Below are 19662 nucleotides of genomic sequence, written 5' to 3'. Positions count from 1 at the left end.
ACTACCTGTCAGGGCTACTCCTAGATTATACCTACACCCACAAACATGTGTCTGAAAGCAAAGAAATGTAATTAATGTAATTAAAACCCACAGTATGGGGATAGAGCTGATAAGGAGAATGCTTTTAAATGCTTCATAGTAGAAGCATTTATAAAAACTTACACAATTGACAAGGTTGGTGGGGGAGAAAAGCTTCAGAAGAGAATTCCATGGGGATTATGAGACTAATAGAAATATATTTCTTTTTCATTAGTAAGAGAAGAAGTGGTAAGATTAATAATTGGTGACAAATCCCATTAAATCTATTAAATCTCTGGCCCAGTAAGATCTATGAAAGAAGCTGTTGTGCTTTTTGCAGTTTGTAGGTGGAAACCAAGCAAGTGCCCCCTTGGAGGGTACAGCAAAGCACTGGGGGCTCCTGAACAGATGCACAGTGTCTGGTGTAAGGGGGGTTTCCACAATAAATAACAGAAAAAAAAAAACCAAAAAAAAAAAAAAACACCCTAACCCTATGAAGTACAAATGTGGGTTTAATTCTACATCTGGACCATTACTACATTAATTCTGCTACTGGATTCATGACTGCAGATTCAGATTTTCTTGGCTAAGCATTAAAAAAAAAAAATCTATTCACAATGCCTACAAGTGGAATGCCTGTTCCTGGGCCAAAAGGCAATGGAAGGAAGATGAGAGGAGCCAGAAGGTGAGGACTTGTCAGGTAGCTCTGGGCTGGAGGCTGTGGAGTTCTGCATCTGACTCTCCATCCTTACAGCAGCCATTTAGTATTGAGATCTTTCCCTGCATTACATTTTGCCTTTATTAATGCAATTGCTGGTGTTTTAGGGCACTCCCAACTCTGCAGGAAGCTGACTGCTAGCAGTCCACTAGAAGGAAAATGGCTTTACAGACACACAGACTGAACTTGATTTAGAATATCCCTTGGTGTCCATGCACCTGGAGCTTTATCTCCTGCAGGTAGCAGGTGACTTGTCCTAGGCCTCACCAAAGATCTAACAAGCACTAAATGTAGGATTAGCTGCCTGTAGTTTAGATGCTGCTTTGGGGTAAGGGAGTGACAGGAATTCAGGAATTTTGCCACAGGTTTTCTCAGCCCTTTTTCATCATCAGTTTTGCTCTCTCTTTTCACCAGCAGAGTAAATGCTGCTGAAGTGGTTCTGATGTGTTGTTCTCCAGAGATCCCCAAGCTGAGGGATACCTCCAGGGTGCTTAACCACATCAGGGTTTTCTTTCTCTCTGGAGAGTAATTTTGTTCCAGAGGAGGTTTCCAAAGCCTGACCTGTACTAGTGCTTCTCTCCATTGCCCAGGGTACTTAAAATCCCCACAAACCACCAGAGCCTCAGGGGGTTTTGGGGTGAATGTTTCCATCTCCTGTCTTTCTTCTGTGTAGAATAGTCTTCTCTAGGGCATGTGTTTGTTCCCTGGACAAAAAGTTTGCTGACCTCCTAAGATAAGTTTCTCCTATATTGCATCACTTTGCTGACCACACCATTTGACTCAGATCTGAAGTGCTCCCTTCCACTCCCTGCAAACGTGCTCAGAAACGCCCTGTGCTGTGTCAATCCCTTGCTGAGGTTTTGTCCATGCTGGTTTCTTTAGCCTCAAGAAATAACAACACAGAGCTTGTTTAGATGGTCACCCTGACCTCTCCCACTCCCTGACACGTTTCTTGCTCAACAGTGACAGCCACGTGTGCCTTGTGTGCAGAGCTGCCTGCAAATGCGAGATCAGCTTTGGCATTATCCTAATCGCTGGAGCAAATTCAGGTACCTGACAGACCACCCTGTCAGTTTGATGGCTGCTGGAAGGTAGGCAAAGAAGGGATAAGGAGCCCAGGGCAGTGGAAAGACAGAGCTGGGAACACATAGCAAGGTCTCTTCTGTAAGGTTGCTGTTCTGCCTGATGTGGCTGGATGGACAGACCAGCTGTCCTGTGGGACTGTGGGTCAAGAGGTCTGAGGGAAAGACATTTTGGGATTAATCAACAAAAGAGTTGCTAAATGACAACTTCTTAGAACCATCCTTCCACAGGATGCCAGGCTGGCAGGGATGCTCTGTGATCCATGATTAAGAAAAGAAGCTCTCCTGCCTTTAATTGACTTAGCAGGGAACAGCTTTACACTTCTTTGTACATAAGCAATGTTTAATGGTGCTAGGAGGGGAGGAATGTTTTGGTTTGTAGGCAATAGGGCATTGGCAGCAGACTGAAAAATGCTCTTGGGCCAAGCACAGGCAGTGCAAGCTTAATCTGCCTAAAAAACATGATCTCATCCATCTTTCTTGACCTAAGGGAGGGAGCCTTGGCTGTAAGGCTCAGGCTGAGTGCAGACTGGTTTGCTGCAGAGTCACACTTACTCCCATAATGCTGTCATTCAGCTCTTTCTCTGGGTAAGATATCACTAGCTGGGAAAAGGAGCAGCCTCATACATGTGTCCCAGTGTTACCCTGATCCTAAAACTCATCAGCTTCCCTGGCACAGTTCAGGGTTGGCTGTTTCCATCTGCTTTCAGATGTAGATTGTTTATGTCAGGTTCTGAATCATGTAGTGAGAAAGGTAAAAGCAGAGTGAAAAACACTATATGAGCTTCCCTCTCCCAGCTGCCAAACCTGTGTCCTCTCTGGGAGGGAACCAGGAGTGTGTGCACATCTTTCATGTTTTTCCAAGGATATGAAGTGAAAGGGTAAGAGGGAATGGCTTCAAACTGAATGACAGTAGGTTCAGGTTAGATATTAGAAAGAAGTTCTTCCCTGTGAGGGTGGTGAGGCAGTGACACAGGTTGCCCAGAGAAGCTGTGGCTGCCCCATCCTTGGAAGAGTCCTTGACTACTAATAGAGTTTTTCCTCAGCTCTCATCCCTTCTTTCCCTCTGCTTTAGCTACTCTCTGATGATGAAAAGGCACTGGATGAAATCCTACAAGACATCAAGGAGTTGATAAATGCAAGATTTTGGGGGTTGAACATATTATCAAGCAGTGTTTGACCTATGTTAGCTGAGCCCCAGGGGGCATCTAAATTCATCACCAGTGTGAACAAAACCACTTCAGCTCAAACCTTTTGTGCAGAAGCTCAAGAGTCTCCACATAAGAAATTATGATTGACCAATGCCATAGTTCAGGCAGTGCATTAAACTCAGTCCCATTTGAGCACTAGCTGATCAAAAGCTCTGGTGACTGATAAATTACATTAATCTGTAGAAATGCTCAGAACTGTCACCAGCAGATTTTCGATTTATTGTGCTACCTACTCACTGTGGCATCTTTATGCTCATGGATTCCTCATACTGCTCTTACCTGATTTCCATCACCTTTCTGTCACAGCCAAAGGCTGCTCCAGCTTTTGGGGGCACAGCAGGCCTGAGCTCTTCTTTCAGATGCTACAAGCAGACCTAGAGCAGTAGGGAGGCATTGTCTCCATGGCAGCCTGCCCTGGAAGAAACAAGCCAAAGGGCATGTAAATTACTGGGAATCCAGTAGAAGGAAAAGTAAGGGGAATGGTCAGGCATGACCAATTTTGCAGCTCAGTCTTTACTTTGAGATGTCAGGGAAGTATATAGGTAATATAGGACCAGTTTAATAATGTGTACTGGCCTTTTCCAAAGCCATAGTATGACCCTCAGATATGTGCTGAGAATCAAGAGCATTCCAGTGATAAACTCCAAGAAACTTGATTTGCAGTCACAGGTGAAAAGAATTCCTGTAATTTTAAATGTGATCCAGTGCAAAGAACATCAGTGCAGATATGACATAGGAAAGTCATATGTTCAGTGGGAGAGTGTGTGGTTTGTGATTATGTGGATGATTTATGGAAAAGAAAATAAAAGGAAAGAATGGATATTTAAAATGTAGAGTAAAACATCACTTTGAAGATCATTAACCTGACAGCACTCTCTGAGGGTAATATTTTTTTACCTTATCAGTAATGCAAAGTTATCTTCATTTAGATACTGAATTATCCTGATAATAAAGTATGTCAATAAATGTTTTCTTTGTTTATCATCTTTATCATCTACTTATCTTTATCAAATTTATCATCTACTGTGTAAGATAACAAACAATTGTTGAATAATTTGCAACTAACCTTCTCACCCTTTGCCTGTGCAAGACCTTGACTTGTTCCTGATGTCCAAACTGTTTCATCTCTGCTGGTTTATTTTGATAATCTTATTTCCTTTATTCAGACTAAAACTAAATTGCACGTGTGTTACTCAGGTTTGCTGAGCTGCTTCTCATATTGTCATCTTATTCTCTCACTCAGAGTTATCATGTCCTTTGCCCTGCATTAGCTTATGCTACATGCCATATTTCAGCCAACAAAAGGAGATGAGACAGCTAAAGGAAAGAAATAAGTTGTTGTCCTAAGAAAGGGAGAGCAAGATGAAGGAATGGGGCCAGAATTGACCAGACACCAGCAGATTGTCATAGTTAGCCATGGTCTGAGCACAGGCACAGCATGGATATCTGATCCAAAATTGCCTCAGCTAGTGGAGCCCAGAAAAAGGAATCTTAGCTCATTTTCACAAAGACTTTGGGAGCTGGGCCCCAGGCAAGGTATTCTCTTGATCCATACAAGGAAACGAGTTTTGAATGGCCTGGGTGCATTTTTGCATTGTAATGTAATGAATGGCCTTTCAGCAGAAGACACAAGGTATCCTTTCTCTTTACATGGCTCTTTGGTAAGAAACAGTGAAAATGAGAGAGATTATAAAGAATAGGTAAGAGGCAATACTGAGAACATGGTAATTTTGTCCTGTAAGACAAGAGCACTGAGTTACCTGAAGTATTTATTATCCTCTATGATCCAATTACCTGGTCTCAAGCAGCATGTGACAGAAATACAAATGTTTTGATGACATTGTGACATGACATCTCAAGGATGAGAGAGGGAGAAAGAGCAATGACAGATGAGATTGTTTTAGAAAGGACATGTAAGAAAGTACTTATGGGAAATTTATAAGGTTTGTCTTGAGGTCTGAGCTTTTATTCTGAGCTATTATTTTATTCCTTGATCACTTCTAAAAGCCTTCACAGAGTACCTTCATCGTGAGAACAAGGTGTGGTTTTACTCTTGGGACTAGAGTGACCTCTCCAGTGAACTTCATTTAGGTCTCTCTTGTGTTGGGCTTTAATTAAGTGCTAAAATCAATGTAATGACACAAACAGCCTTCCCAAAGCTAGCTGCTTTTTAGTAAGGATAATGAAATACTTGTAAGTGCTAATATGGCCAAACCCATGGAAGTGTGCCCAAGTGACTGTTCTCCCTCATCCCATGCCCTCATGGCACCTGCCTTATCTTTCCTGCTGCACAGCAGGAAAACTTAAACAAAAATCACTCCTACTGCTTCTCTTTGGCCTCCTGATAATTCAAAACTAATGCCTGGTTGTGCAGCTCCCACTGTGCATTCTAAAAAGTTCCATCCTACAGAGGGTAAATGACTCAATTTGTTACCAGTCTGGACATCCCAACTCTCCTTCATTGCCCTTCTCCCAAACCAGAGAATTTAACCAGCCCTACTCCACAGTTGTGCAGAGGGGAAACCAAGCCATACATCAAAATCATGGAAATATAAAATTGTCCTTACTATCACGTGCTTAATGTGCCAACTTTGCTACAAGATGTCATGGAGACCAAGACCTCCCCAGGATTTTAACTGAGGTTAAACATTGGCTATCAAAAGCAAGCACTGTTACATCTCAAGCATATTCCCCAAGAAACAGGAATATCCATCAGCATGGCTAGATAAGTGAATGAACAAGTAATTTACTGCCTCATCCAGGCATTTTGCACATCTGCATCACCTGCATCATTGAAGAATGTGATTGTGACTGCAAGGCTCTTTTAAAAAGAATTGCATTAAGCCTTTGTGCAATGAGGGAGCCGAATCTGCCAAGACAAGAAGTCAGGGCTTTACATCAAGCCTATTTTCTTCCAGCTTGCTTTGTATCCAGTGTTTATTAAACAGCTCATTCTTAATCCTGAGTGTAGCCTGTTTCCACATAGGCTGTTCATCCCTCTTGGCATCCCTCACAGAATCCAGTTTTATTTTTGTTGGCTGAAGGAATTATAATTAAAGGTTGTATTTTCTTCCCCTGCAGGCACAGCTAGGGTTTTTAACAGCACTGGGCAGAAGTATTCAAGTGAGTGAATTGAAGTGAGGTCCTGGCATGCACAAAGCCAAGCTCCCAGCATTTTATCACAAGATTCCTGCCTGACTGGCCCAGGTGGATGCAGTGAGGAGCTGTACAGGCTCCAGCCCATTGCAGGAAGCTGAGAGTGATGATAAACCACACTTCCTGTAAGACACAGGTGTTAATTGGATCTGGGCTGGCCTTGTACAGAAAACTACACATGAAAAATGTCCTTTTGTGGGGCCCATGGTGCAGTGGGATAAACGTGATCAGCCTAAGTGTTAAAGTGATTGGTGACTGCCTCTCATTTGCTTTGGTTTGGCAACACCTGTGGAAACAGTTGGAGATTTCAATATCCTTCCTGGAACACCCCCATCTCCCCCAGAACTGCCACCTGCTTTGAAAATCTTGACATTTGAAAAAAACCCACCAAAATGAGTGATTCATACAGAGTCAGATATGCGGGGGCATATTCTTCTCCACGGTGCTCCATTGTCTTTGGTAAATGTCATCAAGAAATAAATAATTTGCAGAACACACCCATAATGTGTATGTGCAAGATTCCTTGTGAATGCCAGGTTTGCCCACAACTAGAGCATTAACAAAAAAGCCTGTGTCAATTCCAGCATATGGTGTGCTTAAATATACTGGGGGGTTTTGCTGGGAATCAAAATATATCTTTGAGACAGGAGATCCTTCAGGTCTGGAGGTCACTTTGCTTCTGGATTTGGGGCTTCCTTTGGTGGTACCTAGGGATATTTTTCTCAGATGATTCAGCAATGGGTTTCATTTTTGAATTAATGATGTTCTTCCTGAAAAAGGAAGCACAAGACTCCAGTTGCTAGGGATAAGAGCTTTCTATCTACTATCCAGTCTTTCCTTTGGTCTCACTCTGGCCAGTTGTGAAGAGCACTTGTTTCTCTTTCGACACTTTCTTTCCTGTTTGAGTTGTGGTTTTTGTCTGCCAGCCAAAAGAGCAGAGGAGAGCTCCTCTAAAAGTAGCTGCAAGGTCTCCTGTACAGTGCACAAGCACAAATTTATTGTTTCACCCTTAGTAAGCATTTCCTCTGGAATAACACTGCTGTTTCCTGTTCAGAGAGCAGCTGGGCCTGCTGGCTCTCTGTGGTTTAACTTCCTTCTCCTAGGGCTGTAGATTCCTAGGGAGTGCTTCTCTAGGGTTGCAGTGTGGTGTGTGATTTTTGGTTTGTTGCTGAATTCTGGACATGAGAACATGGCTGATAAGCAGCATATGATCCTAAACAAGAGCTGGGAGGAGGGTAGATCCATAGTAGGAAAAGATATGTTTGTAATGAATATAAAGGAAAAAACAGTACAAATAAACATTTCTGTCTTTGGATCAGTTTGCAAATTGAACGAGGTAGGACACTGATTTATGTGAAATACACTGACTTCAGTTTACTTGGCAAGACCAGTGGTTCATTACTGGTTTAGGTTTGCTCTGATGCCTTGTGCAGGTGACTGAGCTGCACAGAAAACTGATCCTGTGGCTGGTGGATGTGCTGTGATGTGACAGCAGTCTGCTTGTCCTGTGAGTGTCTCAGTTTTGCTACCCTGGTAGATCAGCTCCCCATGGTGCATGATGGTTTTTGCTTCACCCACTGAGGTGGACTTTTGCTGCAATCCTGGTGGTTGCCTTGCCCAGGAGATCAGGTTGAGCTTCTGATTTAATTCCTTATGTGGAAGGATGTTTGAAGCTGCCTGTGACAATGAGCTGCATTGTATAGATGGCTGGCCTGGCAACTGTCTGCTTTCATGAAAAAGCAGGTTACATTCAGATGAGAAGGAAATGGATTTGGATTTATTGTCCAGGACAGTTTGTTCCCATTGGTTCTGAACTCAGTCCCAAGGCTGTTCATGACTCCAGTGTACAGCCAGTGCTGCACTTCTCATGCTGCCTCTCTTTTTCCTGCTGCTGATGTAATGTTGAGTAATTAGCCTATTCATTTGTGTTTAGGAATATCTACACCCTAGGAATATCTATACCCTAAACTCCAGGACTCCCTAGGTGGCTGGAGTTTAAGTCTAGATAGGTGCAAGAGAAACTCAGACACCAGCTGGCTTTGCCTAGGTTATTTGCATGGACAAATGGAGCACATCACTAACCTGACTCTGACAGTGCAGGAATTGCAACTAAAGCTGAACTTCAGGGACTTTAAGGAGTATAATTTCTTCAACTCAAGAACAGTTTGCAGGTGAAGATGCCAACACCAATAGGAAATCTGTAACAGAGAAAGAAAGATTAAAAGAGGAAGATGATATTATGCAGGTGACTGTAGTAGATGCAATGTGCTACTTCACAGCAGGACATTTTTGTTTATTACTCACAGTGTGTGATGTGACATGTGGCCCTACAACTGCCCTGAATGCCACTAGGCCAGTGGTAGCTCCTACTTTTTTTTTTTTTCCTTTTCTCTTATTTCTTTTTCTCTCTCAGCAGCAGCCAGGTGCTGGTATGAATTATCTGACCAAGGGCAGCAGTTCTGCATACCAGTGGAAGATACAGGAACATTTCTTTATGGATTTGATTTGTTTTACAGAAATAAATCTCTGGAAATCACAATTACCTTCCAAGGCTTAGAGCAGGAGCCTCTCAACAGTTACTTTTGCTGAAAAATCATAGTTGAAAGCTGATTTATGCCTGTTGGACCCTGTAAGGAGCTGCTTCTTTCTGTTCTCCAAACACTTTGGTGTGTGTTTTGGGGTTTCTTTCACTCCTGGTGGAGCTACACCCATCTCCAACCTCTGTAACCCAGTGATTGCACCAGCAATCCAAGACTGAGCAGTGAGAGTTTCATATCTGCATCAGAAAAGGATCTTAGTTTGTTTTTAATGTCCAGATGCATTCAGTGCCTGACCTGGCCTCTGGTTTTCCATGTTTTGCTGACACAGAGCTCTTGCCAGGGTTGGGACTGTGAACTGAGCATCAAACCAGGCACATGCAGCTGATGAAATGTGTCATTGTTGGTTTCACGTTCACTTAAAAAAAGGTTTTTCCCTTTCCAACCAGAGGGAGGTGACTGTCAACAAGTCCTCTACTTCCTTTTCTCAGGAAGACTTTGAAGTCCTGGCAGCCCTGGAATGTGTGCAAGTGCAGCTGCTCTGAGTTCTGCTCCTGTGCTGGAGGCCTGAGCGGGGCAGGGTTTCATTCAGGCAGGTGCTTATTTTGTCTGAGAGCTTGCATTAAGCAGGGAAACCCCATCTCATTAGCCCTATAATAGAACTGACTCTGCTCTGTTTTTATCCTCTCACAGTGAAGATCAGCATCTCACCCTCTGCTAGCAAACACTGAGTTTTATAATTAATTAAATTTGCAAGGTTTACATAGATGTGCTGTAAAATTCATTTAGCTCTTTTAACAATGCCCTCCTCTGAAACCATAAGCATCTTTTATAGAGTCAGCCAATCCCACTGGACTCTTCAGCTGTCCAGATCTTTCTCTTGGGTCTCCTGACAGCAGCTCCTTAGATTTCATGGTTTTGGATTGACTTTGCTTCAGTGTTTCAAAGAAACAGATCCGTGCTCAGAATGCAGAGGAAAGATTTGGAGGTCTTGGAGAGAAGCAGAAAGAAGCTCTGCAGGGCATCAAGAGCTAGAGAGCAAGCTGGAGAAAAACAAGGAAGGCATCCAAAAAGCAACAAACAAGGAAAGGCAAAGTCAGGATAATCAATATTCTGAACCTTTTTCCAGATTTGGAGACTGAAGCAATCTTTGAGGACACCTCACTCATCTAACCCTAATGCAGAACCCTCTCCTGCTGGACACGTCCTGGGGTTTTGTCTCAACTCTGTCAGTGGTCAAGCAAAGAGGCTTTTAACATGATTCTAGATCAGGGCAGAAAAAACTGCTGAGCATGGTCTGGTTTGGAGAGAAACTAATTTTGATTTTGACAGGTAACATTGGGTCTAGGAGATCACTGTAATTGCCATCATCTTCCTTGTGAGTGAGTGCTCCCTGTGACAGTCAAGATCAGTTTAGGATCACTGATTTGGGATTAGAAAGAAATTATGTTCCAGAGACCAAAGATCTTTTGTGTTTATAGCATGACACTCTTGCTTTCTCTAGGAGGTATTTGAACACTGCTTACCTACTGTTCTTGCCCACATGGTGTGGCAGTGAGTTCCTTAGGTCACAAGCTTAGTAGGCATGAAAGCATTTCCTTGTGTTTTTTCTTAACTAGATCCACATGATTTAAATGTGGAGAAGGAGAAAGAGTGGTAATTAAAATTTCTTCCCTTAGTCCTTTAGTATATCTTGTCCCTTTGACTTCAAAATAGGAGGAGGGGCTAACTTGTTTGTTAAGGATGTGATACCTTGGGCGTATTTTAACTCTGTGGTATTTTTAATGGCTTTGGCTTGCTGTTTTTCCTTCCTGAAAATTTTCCAAGAAATATCTCAGATGTCATGGCCTGCTCAAGCCCCAAAGCTTCTACCTCTGGCCAGCCCAAGAGATCCAGAAAAAGCAAACACTGAAGAACAGCAATGACTGAGTAGTGTCTTAGTACCCATTCCCAGCAGCATTTCACCCTGATCTGCTGCTGTTACTCCTTACTTACTACCCTGATATGTCTCTGCCATTTCAGCATTTATGCTGTTCTTCTTCCCGCCTCTGCCACTTCCACAAGTGTCTTGCCTGTCCTCTGCCTCCTCCCACAGTTCTGTAGTTTGTCATCCTTGTAAAACAATTGCTACTTCAAATTTCTAGTCAACACACCTCTCTTGCCTGTGACCCTCCTGTTGGCACTCATCACTCTCTTCTTGCTGCTTTATTTCATTCTCATTCCTGTTGGATCATGCAAGCAAGTTGTTTGCACCTCTTCCCTCTCACATCCAGAGGGTTTTTTACCTCAGTGCCAGCATGGCCTGGTTATGTGTCTGTTAGTGGGCACCCTCTTCATCCTCTGAGCTTCAGATGATTCAGCTACCAGCTGTCTGACTGATTAGGAGGAAAATGTACAAGAATTAGGATGACTGCAATTTGACCCATTCTCAGCTTGGAAGAGCAGGCAGTGAAACTGTCAGGAATCACATCGGCTCAGACAGCACCTGCCAACTCCCTCAGAGTAAATTCTGTCTTGGAAACTTCTATCACTAATCCTTAAGTACATTTTTAAACTAGGTCTTCCTTCTGCAAGGCTTTTGAGCATAGTGGTGGTAAATGACAAGTTTCTGCTGGCTCTGTACATGTAAAAGAGAGAAGATCCTGCTGGAATAAGGCATGCTTTTTGGAACTGAGGATGCTCTTAGCTATAATTTGCCTTTCTGTAAGAAAGTGACATGTTTGAAAAACCCATGCCTGGCTTCTGCAGATTCAAATGCAAACTGGGTAATGGGTGTGCCCTGACGTAGTGCTGTGTGTCTCCTGACATCAGTTCTTGGGCTAAGTGTTGCTCCTTTGAGATTTTATCTGTGAAGCTGTTGGTCCTTCCTGTGCCAATAATCTTGGTGGGGATGGATCATTTTACATGGAGTTAGAAATGCAGCCAAAGAAGTGTTCAGAGAAAGGATCAGCTGCAGCTCACTCAGTATTATGCTCTTTTGCCCTTGAGTCTGGCAAAGAAAGGCCTATTCCAGCAGCATGAGAAATAACCAGAACCAGCTTTAGAGGAGTAACTGCACAGCTCATGTTCCCCAGTGGAAGATGACAGAGCTGTTCAACTTCCCAGAGCTAATTTCCCATAAGCAGATACATCACTGAGATGTACCACAGCCACACCAGCAGGAGCCACAGTGATCCTGCTGCCCCCTACCCTGGTGTGACAAACTACGTAAGTGGGAGGTTACACCTGCAGGTCAGGTGCTTGTGTGGTCACTACTCAGTTCAGAGGTGGATTTTTCCCACTTCCCAGCCGCTTGTAAGAGAGCTGGTTGGCCAGGTGTCCTTGCTTAAAAATGCTGGCAAATATTTGTAGACTGTGGAGCAGTCATGGGAGCAGTTAGAGTTACCAGCAGGCAAAGAGCTGTGAATAAATGAAAATTCAAGAGAGAGAGACTGGCTGAGTATCCCCTGCTAGGCACGGGCATCATGACCAACAATGTGGGGCAATTAAGAGAAAGACAACAAAGTGCCCTCTCTCTTGACCTGTACAGAACACCAACAGCAGAACAGTGGTGCTGGGAATGGCTGTGCAGGGAGATCTGCTTTGAAGCAAGGGGAGATGCTGTAGGTCAAGTAAAAGGGCAGGAGCAGAGCTGATGTCCACATAAAGGGCCCCAGGATCAAAAAATCTGACTGCAGGGATATTTCCTTTGACAGTGCTCCAGATTTTTGCCAAGGGAAAGGACTGCAATACCTGTAGGTTCCTGGCCATTTAAAACAGCAGGAAAGATAAACAGGAGTTTTGTGGCTTCTAGGATTTATGAGAACTAACTTTGCTTGTTCTCCATGTGTGAAAATTACCAAAGCAGCTGCAGGCGGGCAAAGGCGTTACCGTTCCCGAGGCTCCCAGCCAGTGGTGCCGGATTCCCTTGTCAGCGCAGGGGGCGTTGGTTAAGCAGATCACCTCGCCCTGATGTTTTTAAGTGCCTAGGAGCTCAGACGCTGTCCTGCCTCACCACCCTGTGGAAGCGAGCAGCAGCACAGCCTTGCCTCTGCACAGCAGATGTGCCCGGCAGGGAAGCACCAAGCTTTAAAGGCTGCCCTCTCACCTTCTTCCTTTTCATCCTACTTCAGAACGAGGGCTAAACGCCTTGGTTGTGGGGATGTATGTGGGTGGTTGCTGAAATCCCATATCCAGGGCACCACAAGGACCCTTCCCTCCTTGCAGGACCACCAGGATGGCAGCACCCAGCATCCTGCCTGAGTGCTGTTCCCCCTTGGATTGTCGTGCTCCCATTCACACCTGCCTGGATGTTTGGTTTGTGATGGGAGGCATGTAAAGACATAGGGGAAGGTCTGTCCTTCCTTCCAAGATGTTGGGCAAGATGGATGACACCCTGGGAGCCAGGCTGTAACATGTCAAGGTGCATCTGGCTCTGTGGAGGGGAAGGGATGACACCCCACTTCCCTCAACCCCCTGCTCACACACTTGCCAGGCCTGCTCCTTGCACACCACCACATTTTTTCTTTTCCAAAACAAGTAGAGGCTTTTTCCGTGTACAATCCACTTTATATTGCAGGCCTGTGCTGCTTTCCCTCCTGCCTCCAGGTCAGAACCTGATGGTGGGCCAGTCTTCTTGCTCCTTTCTGAGCAGGAGCAAGGTGAGAGAGAGAACCATTTCTCTCAGAGCATGGGTGAGTCCTTCTTGTCTTTTGGATTTTCTGGGAGTTTTGTGGTGTCTGCAAGGAGGCTGCTCACAGCTGGAGAGCTGTGGGTAGCAGGAGAGACCAGGTTCATGGCATCCAGAGGCAAGGGCAAGATGAAAGCAGCAGGTTTCTCTGTGGTGAGGGAGTGCAGTGCATGGAGATAACGGAGCTGAGCAGCAGCTGGAGCACTGGACAGGATCTCTGCTGCCATCCGCAGGGACTCGGAAGCAGCCTTCTCCCCCTCTGCAGCAATCACCTACCAAGCAGGGGAAGAAGGAAGGTTCTGTAAGGCTGGGAGTGAGGGGCACAGACTGCTTGGTACAGAGGAAGGTTGCCATGACGAAATTTTTGGGGTCAGTGTGATTATAACATTGCTGCTCCTTGAAGATCACAGCATGTACTAACTCCTGGCATTGCCAGAAGTCTGGAAGCTCATGTCTGGCATGTTTTACCAGGCCCATCAGAGCTCACAACTGAGCTCCCCGTGTTAGACTCAGCTCTTGCTCAGGAATTAAAGGAAACATCTCAACCCAGAGCTGTGTGCCTGTGTGGCACACACAGGGACCTCAAACCAGAGGTGGGAAGGGAGGAGGAATGCTTTGGAAGGAGATGAGAAGTGTTCAGATGTTGGCATACCCGCACTTTGGCCTGTCTCTGGGCCTCTGCTTCCACGGCCAGGGACTGCTGGAGCTCAGCAGGCAGCTGCACGTTGTTGCTGTGGCAGTAAAGACAGGCATTAGCTGGGCTCCTGGCTCTGCTGGCAGCACTGCAGGCTCAGTCTGAGCCTTGCCATGGGCTCACTTGCTCTCTGCAGAGCAGCTCGTTCATATTCTTTGCCCCTGGGTGTCACTCTTTGTGTGTCTCACTTCAGCCTTCTATCTCCACTCCCAGACTTCTCTTTCAGCCTGGTTTTCTAATGACCAGACATGATCAGCAGCCAGCAGGGAGATCTCTTTGTGGCTCTGAGGCTCATAGTTTAAGCTCACTCTTTGTGAGGCAGCACAGACTCCACAAGGAGACAGCTCTCAAGACAGGCACAGGAATGTTCTGTTCACAGATTTATCCATTCACTGCTCTCTCTTCCATGTCCCTCTGTGTGATCAGTGAGCCCCCCCTTTCTGCACAGACTTGAGTGATGAGCCCATCCCTACCAGTGCTGAGACCCCAGGGCCTTTGGTCTAGAGTGGGACATGGAGAGTTCAGTGCCTTGCTGTGCCTTTTGGGCTACCAGAACTGGGTGCAAACTCTGCCTGCAGCACCAGTGAAAGGCTGATGAGATCCCAGCTAAGGATCCTGCTCTGGCTGTCAGGGCAGGAGAAAGAACAGATGTGGAAATTTTACATGAGGCAGAGGCTGAAGAGGGCAGGGAAAATAGGAAGGTGAGAGGTGAGGCTCTACCTTGTGCACAACATCTGCAGGGAGAGAGCCAGAGGCAGAGCAGGAAGGGGAGCAGGCAACAGCAAGCAGCACAGGACAGGTGCTTGCAAAGGGAGAGACAATTCCCTTCCACCAGCACTTCCTACCTACATTTCTATTCTCTCCACTTTGATCCCCCAGCAGCCTGTGACCGCATCCAAAGCCACCTATGAAGACAAATATTTTTAGAGCATGGGGAGAACAGCAGCCCTGGCCTAGGCCCCTTACAGGGAGCAAGACAGGGCAGGGATTTAATTGCAGGACTGTAAGGCAGATTTATCAGGTTCAGTGTGCTACTGGGCAAGGCCCCTCAGAAATAAACCAACTGCCCTCACTTCCCATTTGTGTGAACCCCAGGGGTTTGGGGTGATTTAACTGGAGCCCACACTGATTCCAAGTGTGGAAGCCTTCTTCAAACCATTGTCTGACTCTGAGGGACTGGCCACCTGAGCTTCTTTTGGAGCCTCAATTCACCCCTTGCTTTGCCTCTCCCTCCCCACAGAAGCACCTTTATCTCCTGGCTGATGTTCTTCCTCTCCAGCAGAAGCTCAGAGAAGGCTTGGTGTGCCAGGAGGCGCTTGGTGGTGGTCTGCACCAGCAGCTGGATGGCACTGGAGATGCTGGTCAGCGTGGTGAGGAGCAGAGAGGCGTTTTCCAACCGGTAGTAGCAGACAGCATCTATCTCCAAAGTAACCATGTCTTTGGTCACCACCTAAGTAAAGACATTAGGGGAGATGGAGCTGGTTCTGGCAGCTCTAAGGTAGCACAGAAAAGCACACAACTGAGAGAATGATGAAGACTGGCTGAATGGTTGTCTTTGTAGCTTCCACCTCTGCTACTGACTGATCTTGGGCAAACTAGAGGTTACTTTGAGATGTTTTTTGAAATTTTTCTTTGCAAGGATGAATAAGATTTAACATCTTGGAAGCATAAGATTTAACATTCCAAAATTAATATAGAGAGGGTGTGTCGGCCATACCTGATGGAAGGGGATCTCTAGAGTTTTGAGGCGGAGGTCTATCTTGTGATAGGTGTCCAAACAGGGAAGGAAAAAGAAAAGGCCTGTGGGAGGAAGAGAAAGACAGCAGGTTCATCATCAGAACTACAAAAATTACCTCTTCTGTTTTGGAGAACAGGAGAGGGTTCAGCATGCAGAACTACAAAAGAACAGCAATGCATAGGCTCAAAGTTTCAGGCTGTTTCTGCAATGGAAACACCATCAGAAACTACTGGCCCTTAAAAGGAAGAGAACAAAATCCACCAAATCTTCTGCCTGGCCATGTCTGCTTGGAGGGCACCAGCAAGTGAGCTCTGGTAAGGCAGGCAGAAGAGGAGCAGAGGGGCTGGGGGGAGCTCAGTGAACACCTCACCGGGTCCTTTGGCTCTGCCGGGAAGGAGGTGCCCCAGGCGGAAAACAATGGCTCTCTCATACTCCCGCACCACCTGCAGAGGGACACAAACCCACGCTGCAGAGGAAGAAGTAGGACTGGGGAAAGCAGCCTCACCAGCACGGGAGGAAGTTTATTCTGGAAAAGCCCTGCAAAGGGAGGATTGCAGTGCTTGAGGCATCACCTGTCACTGAGTCACTTTACCCTTTGGCCAGAACTGCTGGCCAGCCTTGTATAAGAGCAGCCCTGTGACAGACAGATTTAGGGAGAGCAGCCCATGTTAGACCCATCCAGGGTTTCCCAAGAGGATCCAGCATTTTGCTTCCCTATAGCCTGGCCAAACTTAAATAACCCAAGTTAAAATGTTCCACATTGTTTGTTTCCCTCCAAGGCAAACGTGCTCATCCTAAGAGCTAAGCAGTAATACTGACATTCTTGTTGATAACAAGACAAATGTGAAATTTCCTGAGAAGCAGGAATCAAATGCCTACAAGTGCCTACTTGTGGCCATGCTATAAATCTGAATAAAAATGAGAGGAAGAGGGAAAAATCTGCTATTAACTGAGAGATCAATCTCTCTTAAAATTTTGAATTTAAAGCCTCTTTACCCTGCTGCTGTAATGCAGCCATGTCTGGGCTAGGTAGGCTGGAGGGACGTGTCTGAAATTGAACACACTTGCAATTTGTTTTTAAAAAATGGCAAGTTTTCCTTTCTGCTGGTATTTCAGCAGGAATATTTGATAGGCAATGGTTGGACCCCTGTGCTGTAGCAACATGTGATAAAGGACAAATCAAAACTAATGATGAGTTGAAGATGTATAAATAGGGGCCTTATATTCCTTTATGCTCATGTCCAACACATGCTGAATCAGTGTGTGGCATCCCAATCAGACAGCAAATCCTGAGAGGCCCCATGGCAATTCTCACCTTCATGCAGAACCAGACAGAAATGGGGAAGGTCAGTATGATGAACAGGAAAGAGAAGATGGTCAAAAGCCACTCACAGACACCCAGACCAGGAGACTTTACACCTAGGGAGAAACCCAACAACAGTGTGTTAGAATGGGACTGCTCCCAAAATACTGAGAGCCTGACAAGTGCCTGCACACATCAGTTTCACTTTTGTCCTTTGTCTGGACTCATTGTGAATGAACCACTTGGCTCTCTCTGGAGGTGAGTTAAGGAACACTCCCTGCTCCAGATTTCCAGGAGTAGCAAGGATGGATGGACAGATTGTGTCTCTGCTTTACTGACAAAAATTGAGCCATGCTTCTCCATGGTTGCAGACTTTATCTTGAAGCATTGGGGTTACAAAGCAAGGTTGAAGGCTTTGGAATGGGCAGCTTTGCTGAGCTGGCATCCCTGAAGTTTATCTGGAAAGATGAGCTAAAGACAAAGATTGTAAATAAGAGAGACTTTAAACATGCACAGCCTGAGGTGCCCTTCTCTATCAGAGTATTTCAGGTTGTTTTGGAATAGGATTTTAGCTGCATCCCAGCTCCCAAAGGCCTCTGGTGTCAGTAAATCTTCCTGTGTTCTAAGAAGTCCCCCCAAGGTGCTGGAGGGTGACTGGCATGGTCACCCCAGATTATTATAAGTTTCTACATCTCCCCAAAGTGAGTGTGGGTCATCTTGCTCTGGCTGCCCTTTGTTGTGCTCCTGTCTGAGGGAAAATTTGACAGGTATGGCATGAAAACAGATGGAGCCAGAGAGTGGATCAGGATTTCCAGCTTTGAAGTCAGGATTTCCCAGTTTTAATCCCTTCCAACCCTTCCATCCCTGCTCCTCTGCCTTTCAAATATTTTATAGAACCACCAGGTCCTGAGGGAGCCTCCAATCCCAAGAATCTGTGTAGCCACTAGAGCTCCTAAGCACTGCCCAATAGCTGTAATTCCTGTAATGGAGGCAGAAGGATGAAGCTGTGAAAAGCTTGTTCCCAGGGAGTCAGGAGCAAGTCTGAACCTTTGTGGCACTCTGGGGCAGCAGAGGTGCTAGCAGGGAAGGGCACAAGGGGTGCTGGCTCTTGTAATGGACACCTGCCATGCCTGTGGTGATGCTGGGTCCAAACAGGCCCAGTTACATTGCCCAAAGGATCACAATGCTCCCTTCTATTGTAGCAGGCTGGGAATGTGCCTAACAAACACGTGGAGAGGAGCTGCTCTTAAAGGTTATCCAGCAGGTGAGGGAAAGTGTGCCCTCAAGGGCAGCTCTTCCCTGCAGCCAGGTCCTTTGGGCTATGAGCTGCCAGTAAGGCCAATGCCATCCACCCAAAGGGGAGGCCAAGCAAGAAAAGGAAGAGACCAGAGCATGAATAGAACTGGGGAGTAGCAAGCAGAAGCATGAAGCGTGCTGGGAATGTCACTGCCTGTATCCAGGTTCACTGCTTTGCTGGATGGTGCTAATAAGGCTGCAGAAGCTGGCTGGGAGGCTAGCTGGAGTCTCCATGTCCTATCCTGAGGATAACCACACCTGTGTAAGGTGGGTGTGATGACACCCACCAGAGCAGAGTCACACTGCGACCCACACAGCACCAAAGAGCCCAGAGTTTTCCAACCCCTTCCCTTCTTTAAGCCATACCTTCCTCTTGCTGCTCACTATCCAGCAACGCCATTGCCTCCATTTCTTCCTCAGACACCACATCATCCACGTCCACCACGGTGGAGGTGTGCACCCTACCATCGCTCCCCGTGCTGCTCTTGGTCTCCTTGGCCTTCTCCTGCTTCACATCTCCCTTCCCTTTGCCAGCCTCTCTGCTGCTCTCCCTCCTCTCCCGTTTGCCCTGCGCAGCCGGGGACTCTCTGCGCCTTCTCTGGGGCTCCCTGGGCGAGCTCCGGGACCTCTTCTCCATCCCCATCTCTGTGTGCTCCTGAGCAGGGATGAGGATGGAGACCCGCTGCAATTTATTGCTGCAGGCAGGGGAGGAGAGAAGGGGAGGTGCCACACCAAGGAGCCTCATTGCAAGCTCATCACAGGCTTGTCAGGCATAATGGACAGTGAAGTGAGCAAGCTGCTTCCAGCTGCTCTGCTCTCATCATGCACTCATGGGAAGGAAAGTTAGACCTGGACGAGGTGGACCCCAGGAGGATATTCTGTTTGCATCTGTGCTTTTGGAAATAAAATGCAATCAGAAGCATTCTGATGATTTTTAGTAGATAGTTCCTGCAAAGTTGTTGAAAAACAACCTAAAAGTAACTGTCAGGCACGTGGCCCCAAAGATATGAAAAGGTGAGAGTGGCCCAGAATAGACACCAGGGTGGAAAGCCTTTGCTGGTGAGGCCAGTGGCTTACTCAGGAGTGTTTGGGTGAGTACCATCCCACACTGCTCTGCTCTCCAGAAGCCCTTTGGCTGGCACTGTCACTGTGAGGGGACATTGGCAGCAACCCCCCTCTCTCTAGGGTCACATTTTAGCAAGGAGGGAAAGGAACTGGTCCCAGCTTTCCTGAATGGGTG

At 46.1% G+C, this 19662-nt stretch overlaps 1 protein-coding gene across 1 annotated transcript; it reads right to left on the bottom strand.

The window, feature by feature from the left end:
- Positions 1-13384: 13384 nt before the first annotated feature.
- NPHS2 (NPHS2 stomatin family member, podocin) lies at positions 13385-19065 on the bottom strand. Its single transcript, XM_058030387.1, has 8 exons — positions 18789-19065; positions 17139-17242; positions 16194-16266; positions 15803-15885; positions 15332-15535; positions 14935-14990; positions 14044-14122; positions 13385-13663 (listed from the first exon to the last, which is right to left on the bottom strand). The coding sequence occupies exons 1-8, from the start codon at positions 19063-19065 to the stop codon at positions 13385-13387; spliced, it is 1155 nt and encodes a 384-aa protein (XP_057886370.1).
- Positions 19066-19662: the final 597 nt, after the last annotated feature.

This window comes from Melospiza georgiana, chromosome 9 (assembly GCF_028018845.1).
Source record: "Melospiza georgiana isolate bMelGeo1 chromosome 9, bMelGeo1.pri, whole genome shotgun sequence".
NCBI classification, from domain to species: Eukaryota; Metazoa; Chordata; class Aves; order Passeriformes; family Passerellidae; genus Melospiza; species Melospiza georgiana.
This window is presented reverse-complemented; position numbering and strand designations above follow the sequence as displayed.